Source organism: Condylura cristata, unplaced genomic scaffold (genome assembly GCF_000260355.1).
Source record: "Condylura cristata isolate star-nosed mole 26May11 unplaced genomic scaffold, ConCri1.0 scaffold00047, whole genome shotgun sequence".
Lineage (NCBI taxonomy): Eukaryota > Metazoa > Chordata > Mammalia > Eulipotyphla > Talpidae > Condylura > Condylura cristata.
The window spans coordinates 841740-859556 of record NW_004567148.1 but is presented as its reverse complement, the minus strand read 5'-3'; the positions used below and the strand labels follow the sequence as shown (position 1 = coordinate 859556).

General features: G+C 39.0%; 1 protein-coding gene across 1 annotated transcript in view; it reads right to left on the bottom strand.

Annotated features, from left to right (window-relative positions):
* Positions 1-219: 219 nt before the first annotated feature.
* The window catches only part of PDZRN4 (PDZ domain containing ring finger 4), a 67196-nt gene continuing 49598 nt past the window's right edge, over positions 220-17817 (bottom strand). Inside the window, exons 4-7 of the mRNA XM_012734148.1 lie at positions 17051-17113; positions 9760-9861; positions 5740-5856; positions 220-2396 (exon numbers count right to left, since the gene is read on the bottom strand). Coding sequence (XP_012589602.1) covers positions 873-2396; positions 5740-5856; positions 9760-9861; positions 17051-17113 — 1806 coding nt within the window. The 3' untranslated portion in view covers positions 220-872. The remainder of the gene's footprint in view (positions 2397-5739; positions 5857-9759; positions 9862-17050; positions 17114-17817) is intronic.

Sequence of the window (17817 nt, the reverse complement as noted above, 5' to 3'; positions counted from 1 at the left end):
CTATTTGCTCTACAGACATAATCTAATTTAATCTCTATAAGAATATGTGACACAATAATCTCTGGGAAGTATTTCAAGACAATTTTATTGGAAAAAAGTGATAGAAAATGTACACATTTTATAATCCACAATTAGGAGTCTTCTAAATAGTATACATATGTAACTAATTTATATCTGGTAACACAGTGGACAATGAAAATAAAACACTCCTTAATAACATTTCTTAAAGATAATCAATAATTTATTTCTCTTTTATTGTCACAATTACCACAATTATCTAGCTATATGACCAATGTGTCACCACATATCACAGAAGATTGTCCACTTACACTTTACTGAGACAAAGACAATGGCCATTTCTGTGTTTAATGTACAACAGGATGTCAAAAGAAGTGGCATTATGTATAAAACAAGATGTAGCACGTGATTAATTAACAGGTTTGATTTACTACATATTCCACCAAGAAGCAAGCATAGAAAGATTTTGGCATTGAGTTGTTATTAAAGTAGAAAATAAGTAAACTAGAGAAATAAATCCAGATCTTAACTTACAATAGATACATTAAAATAGGAAATTGATCGACTCCTTGGTATTTTCCTTCAAGGATTTTTTTTTCTTTTCTTCTTCTTCTTTTATATATATATATATGTATATAAATGAGTAGTACGAATATATCACAAGTTAAAGGAAGATCTCAGCCAAAAAGAAGGTACCAGTATATGAATAACAAATGAAAAATTACCAGGTATTTTTGCTTACAAAAAATTTAAACTATAAAGAGTCACAAAATATATATAAAAATGCCACATTTAACGAGGCAATCATACTCTACCCAAACTGGTAGCATCCTCTGAAAATCAGTTGCATCCGGTCATACAGTGGTGACTGACAGGAAGGCGTTATGAACCCGCGAGCCGTCGGGAGATTTAGCTCCATGCGTCATCAGTTCTTGGATTGTCATCCAGTTGTCCAAGATTTTCTTGTTCCTCTTCTTCATCATCTTCTTGTGACTCAGTTCGATGATGTTGATCTCCTTCTTGCCCTCACTGCCACTCTGGGGACTTTCCTTTAGACACTCCAGCCGGCTCCGCATCATGAACTCACGGCGCCGCCGCTGCTCTTTGGCCCGCACCAGATGTTGCTTCCTCTCTTCCTTGCTCCAGTAGCGCCCCATCTTCATTTCACTCATGGTGTCGTCATCCGTGGTCATGCCGCTCCGCTCCTCCTTGATCTTTAAGGCACGCTCCTTCAGAATGCGGTCCCGCACGGGCCTCTTGGTGATGTAACGGGTACCATCGCTCCTGACCTTCACCTTCCACTCCATCTTGGGCTCCGAGCACTTAGGGGACTCCTTGCACATGCTCACCAAGCTGAGCTGGCTCTGCGCGTACTCGACCGCCGATTTCTGTTGAATGAGTTGCATGTAGCTCTGATAGTGGCGAGCATGTGCCGGGATGTTGGCGAATCTGTAGGACGAGCTGTGATAGGGAGAGAGGTAGGGGGTGTGCTCGCTGCCTGCCTTCTCCTGATCAGAAAGCTTGCTTTCCAGCATCTTCTCCTTGCAGGCCATGATGCAAGCTTGTTCGGTAGTTTTGGCTTTGGTGGAGGCAGACTCTTTGCTGCTCTGTCCAGAAGAGGACTGTTCGGCTGCAGCTGTACTTCTCAGATTTTTCTTGTTGGTGAGGTTGATCATTCTTGGGAGGGAACTGTCAGGGGACCGGTCCAAAGTGAGTGGAGTGCTTCTGCAGCTTTCAGCTGTGTTGTAAGCACTAGAGCTGTCCTTGTCTGACTTCTCTGGGTGTTCCATGATGTCGTCGAGTTTCCCCCTTTGCATGTCCATGCTGGTGTTGTAATTTCGGAACCCTTCCTCATGCAGTGCCCAGAAGTCTCCGTACTGTTCCGTCCCTTTCTGGAGCCTATGAGCCTGCATGATATTCTGACACTCAAGTTCAATATTTCTTAGCTCTTCATTAAGCAACTGCAGCTCATGCTCTACTCCCTCCTGTTCCCCCTGATTGCATTCGATTGTGCTGCTGGAGTAATACAGGTCATACTCGCCATGATTTCCAATCTTGCACTTGAGCTCCAAGAGCTGCCGGAACCTTTCACACTCCTCATCTGGGTGGCCAATGCAATCGGAGTCCAGGCATTCACCAGACACGAAGCTCTCATTGCACTGAAGTTCAATGCTTCCCAGAGTGTCTTGGCTCTGCCCCAGTTCTCGCTTGCTCTTCAAAAATGTTCTTTTGGGGTCCTCAGCCACATTCTCTTGCTCTGAGCTCTCATCGTTTCTTAAGCTTTCATCTGTGCGGCCTACGCCGCTATCCTTCTCATGGTTATTGGATGAAGATGTAGCTGTGTCTGTGGTGCCTTCTTCTTCTTCCTGTTTTTTTGGCTAAGAAAAACAAGAGGTGAAAGAACAAAGAAAATTGATTATTTTGAGAAACACTACTTGTTGAAAATTTGCTGGAAAAACAATGCCTCTTGGCAAAAGCACAGTCCCTAGAAAGCAGCTCTCACTTAGGATCCATAACAATTTTAGAAATAAAGGCACTTGGCTCATAGCAGCTTTTAATGCAAAAAGAAATAAAGAAAATAAAAACAGCCTGAATGTGACTGCGATAACCACTTGGGGAGAAATAAAACAGGACACATTTAAATAAGGGATTCTTGTCTTTTGTTTTCTGTGGGAAACCGGAGTGCAGGTGTGTAAATGAGGTGACTTTATTAGTTTCTGCGGTGATAGTAAACAAAAGCATGAGGAAGACAGATGTCTAAATTGTCTTCAGCAATACGGAGTCCTGGAGTTCAGAAGATGCATTGTTTTCATTAACATTTTATGAATTTTTCTCAAGTTCAGAGGAAATCGCACTGATCTAGTAATAGAACACTCATGGTAAGCCAAATACCACAAAATCTAGGATAGGCTACTACTGAAGCCAGATCCTTCCTGCTATAGGATCATCTAATACACTCCCATGCCCATATGTAAGTTTCATTCCCTGGGAAGTTTTTACTTTCATGAAGGACAGTTTCTGTCACTGCCCGAAGGAGTTCTTTCTCTGTGGATAAAATTACCATTTCTTCCATCACTCATCATAAAGTACTTAATGAGGCAGTTTTCAGAGTGTATTCCCCTATGTCTAAGTTTACTCACTATTTTTTATGTGTATATATTGTTTCTACTAGTAGGTGATAGAATTAAAAATATATTTTTCCTTTAGCAGGTGCAACTATATAATTAAACATTATTAAGCCTGTTATTGTTAAAGAAGGGCTGAATAGGTGATAAAGAGTGTTCTGAATCAGGCTAGAGAAGCTATCATTAGATAAATTATTATTTTCCATAGAAGCAACGATGGAACGAAATGTTAACACAATGGAAGATGAAAAAACAGGATTGTGTATGTTATGCTAGGATTCTCCATCTTTCCCTAAAGCATTTCTCTGATTGTTGAAACATGTTGAGATTGATTTGAAACCTCACTGATACAAAATGCCATAAATAACTATACCCAACAATGCAATACTCTTACTGCCTCTGTCCCTAGCTATAAGCTGATAGTAGTATCAATTGTGGTGACTTCTCAACACTTTGCCAGAAAACCCCCAGGGAGTGTGATTCATAGTGGGCATTTGGGTTTGTATAATAATATTTGCATTAATATTTTTCTCATATCCAGTAATGAGCTGGAAAAAATATAAGAGGGCTAGTATTATTTTTTCTTATTTCACATGCAATATAAATGAAAGCCATGGCTAGGCTCTGAGTGATGCCACACAGGGCATGGCACCAAGGCTGGCAGTATGCAAAACAAAATATCCACATGGATCTGTACTTCATTTTTAAGTATGAATATGCATTTTAAAATTCAATTTATTTATTTTGGTTTATGAGTATACGTGAAGATAAATATTTTTTCATTCTCAGACCTGGAAATCCTGGTGGATAGAATGCTGCTCTATCATTTATCATTTCCCTATGGAATTATTGCTGTGACAGGCAATGTTTCTACCAGGACATTTCCTAATGTAGTACTGTTGTTTAGAAGGGCAAAGGACTTTTAAAGGTTTCTGTACTTCTCATCATTTTTCAGTCTCATGGTGAAGAAAAATTTCTACAGAATGAGAATCTAACCGCAGGGACATCCAACATTTCCTCAGAAGACTGAGCATTTGTGTGACACAAGATGAGCAGCAGCACCTGACATCCTATCACTTCACCTGGATAGGATTTCCCTCTTCTTTCTTTATTCCAACATCCTCCTGTCAATTCTGTAACAGGTCGGATTTTGTATCTAAGAGAGAAAAAGCCTGGAGCAAGGACTTTCTTGCGTGTAACCAGCATCTGCCACCGAAGAATATCTTTATTTGTGGCTAGTATCAAAGTCATACATAAAAATTCCTATCTGTCCACCTGTATTGAAGAGCAATCACCCCAGCAGCAGCTGCACTTTTGAGCACAAGCTACTGTTGAGCAGTGGCCCATGAGCATCCTTTAGAGTGCTCAAGGCTCTGCAGAAGTCACCTGTGGTGGTGGAAATGCGTGCGCTCCTAGTCTCTGCTGTCAGATTTAGCATGTCAATATTGTTCCATCATTCAGTTTGGTAAAGTGATAGAATGTTTATGTTTCCTGTTCCTCAGTTTGTCAAGATTAAAAAATATCATTTGGGATGTGTTAAGAATTAATGATGAAAATAGGCTGATAATGAAGCAAATCAGCTGACAGCTTAAACGCCAATAACGTGGTATAAGGTAGGTGATGGCTGTGAAGCAACCACATGAAAAAATCTAAGTTTCATTGATCTTGCTTTTTTTAAAGAAAGGTTTATTTATTTATGTATACAGAGCTGGGGTACAGGCCAGAGATGCAGGGACGGTGAGAGGATTCACCAGAGACCAGTGGGGAGCAGAAAAGCAGAACAGGCACATCAAGGAAGTACACTGCTGAGGGGAGTGGGGGCGGGTAGGAGCGGGGGGGGGGGTCAGGAAAGTTTTGCTACATCATGTGGGTCACCCTGGAGGCAGGGATCGAACTCATGCTGAAGTGTCTTCAGCTTCTCAGTGCTGTGCTTTAACCCACCACGCCACTAAGGAGGTCCCACTGATCTTGCTTTTAACCAAAAAGACAATAACCACAAGAATGTAAAATCCCTAAGGTTCAGTCTACCAGACACACTGGATTAATTAAAGGCAGGGAGTCTGTTCGCTTTCCTTGGTCTTCTCAGGATTGTACATCGTAGGAGTACATTGTGTGTGTGTGTAATGCATCTGATCCTCAGGATACCTGAGGCACAAATCATACTGATGGATTCTATCTTGCCATGTACACTCTATAGTTATCTAAATATTCAAATACAAAGAGTAAAAATTACAAGTTTAAAATTTCTTTAGTGGAAGAATCTGCCATGAGCAATAGTTTGTCTCTACCAGCATAGAAAGAAACAACACATTTGTACTATTAAGTTTCTGAATGTGGGTGACATATGGAGGTCAGCATTTGAATACTACAGTGCCCTACTGACAATCATCTCAAGCTCTCAAAGCAGAAATACTTGGAATAGAAACTTTTAAAATTTATTCCTTTTGCTTCATTTGAAAGATCATTTATTCTCAAAACTTGTCATGACAGAGATGTGTGATCGAACTCTTTGATTTTTTTTAACTCTATTCATGATTAGACATAATAAAAAGAACTGGCAACATTTCAAAAATGTAGTTCAAATTGTTGTTCCTACCTGCTCCACCTCCTTGGCCGTGTGCTGTGTTGCTTCATTATGCTGTTCTTCCAACATCTCCAAGTTTAACTCCTCTAAGAACTCATTCCTTTCATCTTCCAGCCAGCCTTCATCCAGCTGCAAAATAATACATTAGTACATTCTATTAGGTTAGTGAGAACTCATGCTAAAATAGGGTAAACTTAAATGGTGATGCCTGACTAGTTCCTTTTATCATAATGATTCTCTTCAGAATACCAGCCTCTGATAGTTCACATCTGAGAAGCAAGAAAAGGTGATAAAAAAAAATAAGACTCTTATGCCTTTTATCCTTTCCTGAAACAGGGCTACAGATTTTCTCTCATAGCAGAATAGATCTCACAGCATAGAACATTATCGTCTTTCAGAACGTATGAAAAGCATACTGCATAATCCACAGCTGTCGCACTCATTACCTCCAACAGTCCCACTATTAAAAACTGCAGTGGTACTAATAGGACCAGAAGACAATTGAGCTTTTTTCCTTAACAATGTCCCCCAGTGTGACTACACAGAAAGTGCCCCCACCCCTAACCCCCCTCTATGCTCATCCAGCATTCTCCCCCCAACCCCCACCACCCCAGAGAATGGTTTCCAAGTTAACAAGATGGCGGCTTGGCACAAACACAGCCAACAAGTATTTTATCTGAATAAAGGGAAATTCTAAGTTATTCTCAAAAAAGCTCTGTTATACCATGTGAATTCTGGTTCCTATTTTAGGTCCAATTCCTAGGTGAAGTATCTTAAATGTTGCAAGGGAAGGTGGTGGGGCATGCAGGGTTCTGCATCATGGGCACAAACATTCTTGCAGGAGACTTACACAGTTTACACTGAACAAAAAATCCCTTCAGTTTCTCCACATGGGGTGATGGAAAATGGGTGTTACCTTGCTACTATGATTAATGTAACTTGCCTCAAAGTGGGGTTTTGGTACTAGATTACTTAAATTTAGTATTTGATTAAGTTAACTCCATTATCATCAAGCTTCAGCATTAATCTGTGTTACCAAGAAACTGAAATTTACTAGTGAGCCCACATTAACAGCAGTTTGAGGTATTGTCACCATTGAACAAATGGGCAAAATAAGCTTTCAAACTTTCTGAACTTCTAGAACAGAAAACCAAAGCATACCTAAAAGAACATTAATCTGCAAAGAAGGGGCATTAACAAGTACATAGCATACTCATTAATATGGAGGCAACACAGGTTTCTTGATATTTATTGTTCAAGCTCTAGAGAGCTATTATTCTAGCGCTCCAGAATTTGCATTTCTTTAAAACTGACTGGAACCCAAACCTGGGGCAGTTATTCATCCTTATTCATTTAAATGTCACCTGAATAACTTCAGCAAGTTCTCTGACTTTGATATGCAGATGAACTATGAAAATAACTGAGTGAAATTTAAATCCGGCCCAATTTTAACTGTCCGAGTTTTACATTTTTTAATCTTTTTAAGTTTTATGCATTAGCAAATCCCAAACACTAAACTTATACTTTTTGAAAGCACACCAAGGAACTTTTCTCTAATCACATCACAACAAAATGTTTGCTAACATAGATACCATGAGTGATGGAACAGAGTGTTTTGAAATTTAAATAAATGGTTGGGGAAGTTCTGGAGCATAAAAGGCAGACATTAATTAATGATTCCCAGTAATTCTTTTCTTACTAAACAACCCCATCCATTCTAGAGTTGCCATTTATAGTCAGTTTATGTCTATTTTGATTAGACTCTCCTTGAGCCTGGAGATAAACAGCGCAGGGAATGTGAAGAGATTCTCCTTACTTGCTTCTTCCACTCCCCCCCAACCCCCCAACCCAACCCACCCCCAGTGCCTGCCTGCAGAGAAAGGAGGCTTCTCCTTGTTAGCAGGCCTCTGGCTGGGTGGCAGGGACACTCGTGTGTGTGCGCACGTGTGTGCATGTGTGCACACACACGAACACCCATTTTTGAGAAAGAAACAACCTGCATGTCTTATGAGTAGTGGCTACAAGTTCTTTTGCAAACACTCACTGCCCAATGTCCCAAGGGGAATAGGCAAGAATAGCAATCTCTTTAATGGTTTGAGGGAGAAAATGGGCAGAAAAGAAAAAAAAAGCTGACAGGGAATGGAAGAAATGAGTTATTTTAAAACCTTGCACGGATGCACAATGTAGCCCCCAGCAACTATAGATCATTTCCAAGAATGTGCAGAATCTTTGAAACATTAAAACATGAGAAAGGCTGGAAAAAGCACACAAAAATTATCCACATTCTTCCAGAGTAAAATACACATGCAAAAAAATGCAATAGTGAGATGTTGAAGTTGATGGAAAAATATGGGTGATATAAAGGCGATTTTTGCTCTCTTTTTCTTTCACTATGCAGCAGTTTCTGTTTAAATTACATTTTAAAGCAGCAAGTTAAAATGCATTTTCTTTCCTTTTTTTTCCCCCCTAGTCATCTGACTTTTTCAAGGCAATTAGCTTCCTTGCAGTGTCACAAAGGCTTTCTGCAGGAGCAAGGGGCCAGAGCGGATTCTGATTTTGACAGACAGGACAGTATCTCAGTCAGACAACCATCTTTTATCAACTGTGGAAGGAAGTCTTGCTTGAAAATTCATCCTCTAACATTGATTCTTTGGGGTCAGTAAAATGTAGTCAGATGCAAAAATGTCACTGATTCCATCAAGCATATGTAGTCCATCAAAGATTAATAAGATCTGGTCTTAGACCATTAATTTCTATTCTTTCACAGTTCATTATAGCTACTCTGTGACATAGTTTAAGAAAATGCTGTAATTCTAAATTGATGGGGTTGTCCGACAGTTACATGAAAAAGACAGGGGAACTATAGTCTACTATCAAGGTATCTTTTCTACAAGGAAGGACTATCAAGTTCTGAATTTCACTAACACATTGAGCGCTTTTTCTGTTCTTTTTCAAAAACTGGGATCAGTGAGATACACTGGTTCGCAAAATTAGTAGGTAATTGATGAAATTTTATGCATATTTAAAAAATTCACATCAGCTCATTATATGAGCTCCCTAACCTGCTTTTAAGACCTCAGGTGTGTAGCTTTCCTCTGCCCGGGGCTATGGCAGGCTTTATGGGAACCATTTAGAATGGTCAAGGGCATAAAAGAAATATACACAGAAAGGGTGATCTTTTATAACCACTATATTCAAGTCAGGATTCAGTCTGACACCGAAATACACTTACTCAATGTAATTTATAGATAGTATGTTGTTACTGAGTCTGAAAAATATCAGATCAATAATCTGGGAGACAAATGGTGATATAAGCAACTTCACTCAAACTGTGGACAGATGGATAGAAGGGTGATGGTATCGTGTCCTTTCTGCATTGTGGTGGGGGTATCAACAAGGACATAAAAGGAAATACCAATAGTATTTTTCTTCTACAATTACCTCTCCTTTAATTTCTTGACATCTCCCTCTGTAAAGATATTAAAAAAAAAAAATCCCCTTAGAAGCTATCTGCTTGTAATTTTTGGCCAGGGGGATGTTTTTGTCACTCTAAACTTGGAAAATGTTCATTTATTATATCTGGAAGCTCAACATGCCACGTCATGCTTTATTTGACAAAGTTATTATGAAAAGGTTTAAGTCAAAAGATGGATATGCTAATATTTGTCTCATTAGAGATTTTTTTCAAGATACCTTAATGTGACAATTAAGTATTTTTAGATGGAAACGTAAAGACAGAAGCCATACAGAATTAAAAATCATTTACAATTAGCCATTTTTATTTATGAACTCATTTAAAAAAACAGCAAGTGGAAGGAGAGAATCATTAGTTTCAATTTTGTGTGCTTTTTGAAAAAAGGAGATGTTTAGCAGCCATTCTGTGGTGCAAGATAAGGTAGTTTTAAGTTAGGCAAGATTACGCATGATAACCTTGGACGCTTGGTTTTACAAATATCCACAGTACCGATTTGATCTGGCATGGCAGGGACTGAATATAAAATTGCATCTCCAGCCTTTGAGCCCTGTTCTGACCTGGATCTCTGGCCTTGCAACCAGCAGCACGATCCTCTTGCACTCATCACTAGACAGCAACGCCACTGCTTCTTCTCGATTCTGGACATCTTCCCCATTTATCTAGAAAACAAATGAAAGTGGCACATTAGTTTCCATTTCCACAATGCTGCACACAATAAATGGCAAATATCAGCTCATTTATGGTAAATGTATGGACAATGAAGCTCACACAATGGGCTCATCTTCAGGCCCTCGTGGTAAGTGCCTTCACTCAATTACTCGCTTACTGTAAGAGCCATATCGATCTCTGAAGGATGGCGGACATCAGAGGAAGCAGTTATGTTCATAAATGTCCAACCTGCACCCTGGCAACATACATCTAGCAATACAATTAACCAGTCCCTGACAGGTGACGTTCATCTTTCTCCGCTCAGAGTAATGGAAGTGTCACTCTGAGATAATAGTGCTGGGGCAAGCAGACCGGCAATCCCACAACTGAAATCCGTTATCCTGCGTACTTGCTGGGAGCCAATTAGAGAGCCTCAGTTATCTCTCACCAGGCAGAGCTCCCAGGCCACTGCTGATTGCATTTTCATTTAATCATCTCATATCCCTGTGTGGGTCGGACTCAGTTGTTCCAAATCACTCTCAGGGTGTCTTTTAGTGTTTAATGAAAAGAAGGAAGAGAGCATCATCAGTCACGTTCTCATCAATATTTCAGTTCTTTTCTAATATTTATCCATGTCCTAAAACAATAAAACTAATGGAATAGCTTAATGTTCATGCTTTAAGAATACCTAAAATTAAGAACAAATTAAGAATAAGATTTTTTTTATATAAGAATGGTGAGTGAAAGAAGTCAAACTTGCATAAACTTTTTATTAAAAAGAAAACATGCCAATGACATTTGAAATTTATCCGGCCAGGTCACCCTGGTGACACAGGGGTTAAGTCTCAGTGCTATTCACACTATGGCTTGAGTTGGATCCGCGGCCAGGGAGCTGACCCACATAAAGCAACAGACCTCTTCTGCCTTGCTCACTGCTCTCCTCAGCAGTGAATTTCAGTGGATCTGATTGTTCTGCTCCCTACTCTGTCGCTGGTGAATCCTTTCACCCCCACACCTCTGGCCTATATCCCTACTGTTCTATGCAAAATAAGCAAACCAATAAACAAATAAATAAATCATTTTTAAGTTAAAGCAAATATAGTCACTAAAGGTTGCCTTTTAAATTGCATTTCCATGTTCAAATGTGCTTAATCACTAGCTAGCACAACCTCTTTTTCAGATATTTCATTTTTTATTGATTGATTGCCCAAATTTATAGAGACGAGTCTATTGATCTATAAAATATAATAAAAATATACAGACATTTTAATTAAAGAGGGCAAGTAACTCTAAAATAAGTATTAAGTATTTCAATAAATTTAACAGAAAATATGGATGCATAGATCTTTTTTTCCTAATAATTAATCTAACGTATTTTACTGAGATTTCTGCTTAAAAACATGAAATGGACACCTAGGATTTTCCTCTGTAGGTCTCTAGGATTCAGGCTGAAAATGGAAGGTAGTATTATTACCTTAAACACAGGAATCTCAACTTTGGTCCACAATAAGTTCTCTGTATTTCTAAACTCCCATTAACTGTATTACATACAAAAAGAAGATGAACATTACCTTAGTTTTTCTTGCTTATGTAGACAGGAAACTGGGATTTTAAACATTTCAAATCCATTTCCCTGTCTTTTTGCAGTTCACAAATAAATTTATCAAATTAACATAAAGAGGTTATGATTCAGAATGAGAATAAATTACTAGAAATCATTATATTATTAATTTCTATACATATGTGTCTACCTAAAAAGCTATTTCCATGCACAATCTAATATCTTTTTTGCTCAAATAAAGATAAATTGGCAGAGGTGGTTTCCATGACACCACCCACACCCCCAATTAAGGATAGTTTGAAAATGATGACTTGAAATGTAGTTCCTCTGAGATTTTGAGGGCTTATGTCTATTTTTTTTAAGATTTTATTTATTTATGCATATAGAGCTGGGGTACAGGCCAGAGGTGTCGGGCTGGTGACAGGCTTCACCAGAGACAGAGTGGGGAGCAGAACAGGCCGACTGACAAAGTACACTACTGAGGGGAGCAGTGGATGGGTCAGGAGAGGTCTGCTGTGCCATGTGGGTCACCTCCAGAGCTGTGGATTATACTCATGCTAAAGTGGGTTCCATTTCTCAATGTTGTGTTTTAACCGGCTGCATCACCAGGGAGGGCCCAGCTTATGTCTATTTAAAAGTAATTCTTAGTAGTATATTGCAATATGTCTATTTGATCATTTGATCCAAAGTAATTCAGTTTAAATCTCATAGCTTATGACCTTTTCAGTTTAACAATTCTCACAACTTTTCTTCTTGTCTCCACTGGAGTATACTATATATTAACTGTAAATTCTTCATCTAAATTTCTCTTCTGTCATCTACATACTTATGTTACTTTAATGTAACATTATATTTCATACATAAAAATGCAGAGGGTTGTTATAAAATAAAGATTAAATGAATTATGTCTGTAATGGGTTTAACTAAGTGCCAATATAAAGCAAATGTCCAAGGTTGGAGTGAACTAATATACATGATAAGAATGACTTTGTTATCATCATTTTTTATATTTTCATGCTCAGTGACTTGCTTTAGTGTAAACCAACATTACCCTAAAAAGTACAATAAAAAGTTAAAAGTAATAGAAGATACCATCTCATATGTATTTTGAACACGTAGGCAGCCATGGACAGACAACATGGTTATCTGATGTCCAGCCCCTTCCCAGATGGTGTCCACCTCTGTCCTCTGTGGCCCCATTATAAATAGTGCTATGGATTCCAGCCCTGGCATTTGGGGGTACACATCAGATGTTGGAGAAACACTTTTACATTCAGGACCTCATGGAAAGAAACACATTTGTGGGCCTCTCTGGTAGCGCTGGGGTTAAAGTCTCAGCACTACCAAGCTATCAAGCGGCTTGTAGTAACCAGCCACTATGACTTGAGTTTGATGCCCAGCCAGGGAGCCAACCACATGGCACAGCAGACCTCTCCTGTCTCACTGCTGCCCTCCTCAGTGTTGGATTTCAGTAGCTCTATCTGTTTTGCTCCCCACTCGGTCTCTGGGGAATCCTCTCACACCCTGGCCTGTACCCTAGTTCTTGTATGCATAAATGAATAAAGTTCTGGGCATCCAACTAAGAAATTTTATCTGAAAGCTCATGAACTAAAGGAAAAGAGAAATGAGTTATTTTTGTTCACATTTTAGTAGGGCAAGAATGTGAAGGAAGTATAGAGACAGAAATGAAGAAACAGAAATAGGGGTAAACGAGCAACCAGAGGGGAAAAAGGAAGAGAGTGAAAAACTACTGGCAGCAGTCTAGATCTAGCACAGGAAACAGAGAAAGTGCTCTAGAGGTCATATTGTTCCAGTGTTGAGATTTTGAGGGTTTTCTCATGGAGTTCCCCCTTAGGGGCAAGAGTGACTCTTACTTAGTGATTTTTTTTCCAACATAAGATTAGGCTGCTCACATGGAATATTATGGACTTACTATCCCAAGGAGGAAATAAAAACACAGTATTCTTTTGGAAAGTTGATCCTGAACTTGGATTTTAATCCTCCTTCCCTGGCTCAGAAACATCATATCTTTATTCAATCCTGCAGTTTTCCTCATATTAATTCCTGGGGACACATCGGATAAACAAGTTTGTGGTAATGGTGTAAGAGAGAGACTGTCAAAGCACTTGCAGAGAAGAGAATGCACCAGAACTAGAATGTATTAGCTCATGGTTTCCCTTCAGTGTTATTCGTACCTTGTATGTTCGTACACTTATATATATTGAGTGTCTCTGGGTGTGCATGTGTGTATATGTGTATGCACGCACGTGTATGTGTGTCTATGTGTTCGTGAGGTGAGGTCCTCTCACAAAGCAGTAGCCCACTACACTTGAGAAATTTTAGGCACACAATTGAGGACAGAACCCCAGAAATTCTCCACTCAGGTAGGTCATCATGAAAATAAAATTAAAGTCACAGTTGCTGAAAGAGATTCATTTAAATAAAAACCAGCCAAGACACTTGGAAGATAAGAAGTAAATCTTTTCTTTCTTCCATTTCATTTTCATCTCTTTGGGGAAGAGAGATGACTCTTTGAGTCATTAATTGTTCATTGAGGGTATCCGGTAATCTCCCCATCAACCATGTGGGAACTATTTGTCTATGGATCCAATTTTGTCATAGTTTTATTTCATATAATTTCATCATCACCCTTAAGACTCTTCATTTCCTGTGTGGGCAGAGTGAATTGAATTCTTGGCTTTTTAATGTGACATGTATTTATTCATTAAGTGTGACATATTTGTCACTGAATATAAAGTACTCAAGGAGCCAACAGTACTTCATCAAGTCTCTTGCTGTTTCTTCAATGCACCAACTCCATTAATGAATGCTGGATAGTCCAGTAAATAGTTTATCTGAAACTTTATCTGCCCACACTGTAACCAAGAGCAAGAAAGCATCAAAGCACATTGTAGGCCAATATGGGACATATGTACATTATTTCTATCCAACAGTAGCCATAGAGCTTGTAGAAGTGATTTGAGTAACTGTGTTGTGTGTCTATGGGAAAGTGATTTATAGCAACTAGGAAGAGAAATAGCGAGGCTGTAGGGCATGGCAAGTCAGTGGTGAGAATTGACACCTGAAACATGACCCAGCAACATCAAAAATGTAGCAAATGAGGGTAATTTAACACGGTGACACTGTATTTTCTAGACTTTTAAGCCAGCAAGTATTTTTCTCTGCATTGGGTAATGATTGCTGGAATTAGATGACTCTGAACATCCAGGGGTATCCCTGGTTCCATTCTTTTTAGTGTACTTAATTGGAGATATTTAAAAGGTAAATAGACTTCAAATCATTTTTCAGCAAAGAATAAAATATTTTGAAGCATTCGTTATCTGCATGATGCACTAAAATGATACTATTTACTCAATGAAGCTGTATCAGGAAGTGTCTACTGCGGTCTTTATTCATCTGACCTATCACTTCCTACTGAGTGCTTTTGTTTCATTCATTTATGTGCGATTGAGAAAGTCTTTGAAAACAAGGTAGGAGACAAGACTAAGTCTTTCAAATTCACTGTCCTTTCCCTGACATAGCCACTAACAGACACATTGCATTTTGTTTAACTTCAGGCCATCATCCAGGGAGTTCACTCAACTTGAAATCACACCCTCTTGAAGCTTCCTGAAAAATGTGGGAGAGTGAGTGACGTGAATGACCACTAATCATACTTTGTAGTCTTTCCTAATTGAAGCTTTATCAGAGGGCCCCTGATGAAAAAGGAATTCAGTGGCATCTCCCTGGAGAAAGGAAAGAATACTTGTGATTTACTGAGGTTCACTCGGAAGAAAGAAAGAAGGCTGGCAGGGTTGCCCTCAGGCCAGCACCCTAGGTGTCATGGCCACAACTTCCCCTAGGATGCCACATTGTGTCTTAATGGTTCTAGGCACAATATTGAAATCATTCATGTTCAATTCAAAGTCAGTTCCTTCAGGGGTTCATACTTAATCAGAATGATGGAACAGTACATGTCACAGGGAGGTAAAATTTTGCAGGATGTTTTCCCAATTTAAAAAAAAAAAAAGATTATAAGAACTGGTATAGCCCAGAGGTGCCGGTGGAGGGAGGGGAGTGAGAGGATTCACTGGAGACAGAGTGGGGAACAGAATAGGCAGATTGACTGAAACCCTCTGCTGAGGGGAGCAGCAAATAAAACAGGAGAGGTCTGCTGTACCGTGTAGGTCACCTCTCTGACTGGGGAGCAAACTTGTGTGGCAGTGGCTGCAGATAGCTTCACAGTGCTGTGCTTTAACCTCCTGTGCCTCCATGGAGACCTTGTTTCCCCAGTTTGAAACTTCATTTGCCTTCCATGTCTTCTTCCCTGATTTGCTGTTCCGACCAGCACTAAAGGCAATGCTGAAGGCCCCCTGTTCTTGTTCTGGGTTAATCGAGACCTCAGAGTGGGTGCTGTGCATCTCTTCCATGGCCTTTTATTATTTTTTTAAAGCATTTTTTTTTTTTTAAGATTTATTCATTTCTGCACACAGAACTGGGATACAGGCCAGAGGTGCAGGGGCGGTGAGAGGCGTCATCAGAGAGGGAGCAGGATAGGCAGATCACCAAAGTACACTGCTGCGGGGAGCAGTGGGCAAGACAGGAGAGGTCAGCAGCACCATGTAAATCAACTCCCAGACCAGGGATCAAACTTATACTGAAGTGGCTGCGGCCAACTTGCACAGTATTGCATCCCTGCCCAGAGTGCCACCAGGATGGGCCAGTTTTTTTTTTTTTTTTTTTTTTTTAGACGGCATACGAGATGTCGAGCAGTGACTGGAGTTCAGACGTGTGCTCTTCCGATCTGCGCCACCAGGGAAAAAGAAAAAAATTTTTTTTTTTGTAATGGGAAACATCTCATAAGCCACAGAGTGGCTAAAGGGAGGTTTAGGGCAGAAACTTTGCTTTTCAGGGTTACTTCTGAATTGGCCTGGATTCCTTCCATTTCCAGCCCCGACCCAGCATCCGCTTATCATCTCTCATTAAACCAAAAGTAGCCTCTGCCTTCATATCTCCACATGAAGAGGAGAACACACATTTTCCATCTATTCTCAGCAACTCCTTTGCAAATAATTAAAACTTCCAAATTTCTAGACTCTCATATAGTAATGGAACATTAGGATCTAGGTTTACCTAGATTTTGGGGGGAAATAGAACAATAACTCCTACTACTGTTAGTGATAACAGCAGTTAATGTTATTATTTACTCTGCATTAAGCATATCAAACACAAAACCAGACCTGACCTTTGCAACAGTGTTTTATTATTCTCATTGTCTAAAGGGAAGAGGCAGGCTTACAGTGAATGGTGTACTAATGTGCTTAAGAGGTGGCGCTGAAAGTTGAAGTCAGGTTACTTGAATATAGAGGCTAAGTTTTAATCACTAGTTATTAGCTAATAATTCTTAATAAATGTCATAAATCATTTTGAAACAAGGTTTAAATGTTAGCTTTTTGTTTTATATATGTTATTATCTAAAAGAAAAAGCATATTTTTCCTCTAACATTTTACATGAAACAAAGTAAGACTAAAATAAAACTGTTGGCGAGAGAATGGAAAAGGAGAGAAAATGCCACAGTACAAAACAAACAAGCAAATAAACAAACAAAAAACAAAGAAGAAAATACCACAGCACATACTTGCAGAATACGATCCCCTTCTCGAATTCGGCCGTCTCGTGCAGCAATGCTGTTTGGATCAACCTGTGACAAAGAGGACACACGTCTTCCATTGGGTGTGCAAAATCCCCCCCAAGAATTTACAAATGCAGTTTGAAAAACCTAGATCAGTAGTCTATTTCTTTACAGATTAGATGTTAAATATTTTTGTCAAAAATCTGATTCTGAAAATGTAAATGAACTATTTTAAAATCAGTGACAATAGAAATAAAGAGAACTTTGGCAGAACCTGAAGATCATTTTTCTCTTTCTTCCCCCCCTTTCATTTATTTATTTATTTATTTAATTTTCATCTCTTCTTCTTCTATCCCTTTATTCATTTTTGTATTCCAGCTATCAAATATGGTCTTTAGCTAGTACCATATTTGGTAATGCTAATACTAGGATTTTCTGGACCCAGGAAATGTACTTTTTACTAGAGTGACTTTTAGTTCTTACCCTAGATGTCTGAGAAAAGCTGATAACTGTACTCTAAGTCCTATAATTATTAAGGAGATTTCTGTATCTTGAGAACATTGTTTTACAGAGGGGTATAATCCATTTTGCTCAAAAAAGAAAATAAAAAAAATCCTATTGATATAGATTATTAGTAGGCAGTAATTACCTGTAGGTGAGTTATATTAGCTATAAATGATTTCAGAATAAGTACATATTAAAGGCCCTACCAAGAGTGTATAAATGTTACAACATGCCAATCTTGATGTTGACTTATAGTTCACTGGAGGTAA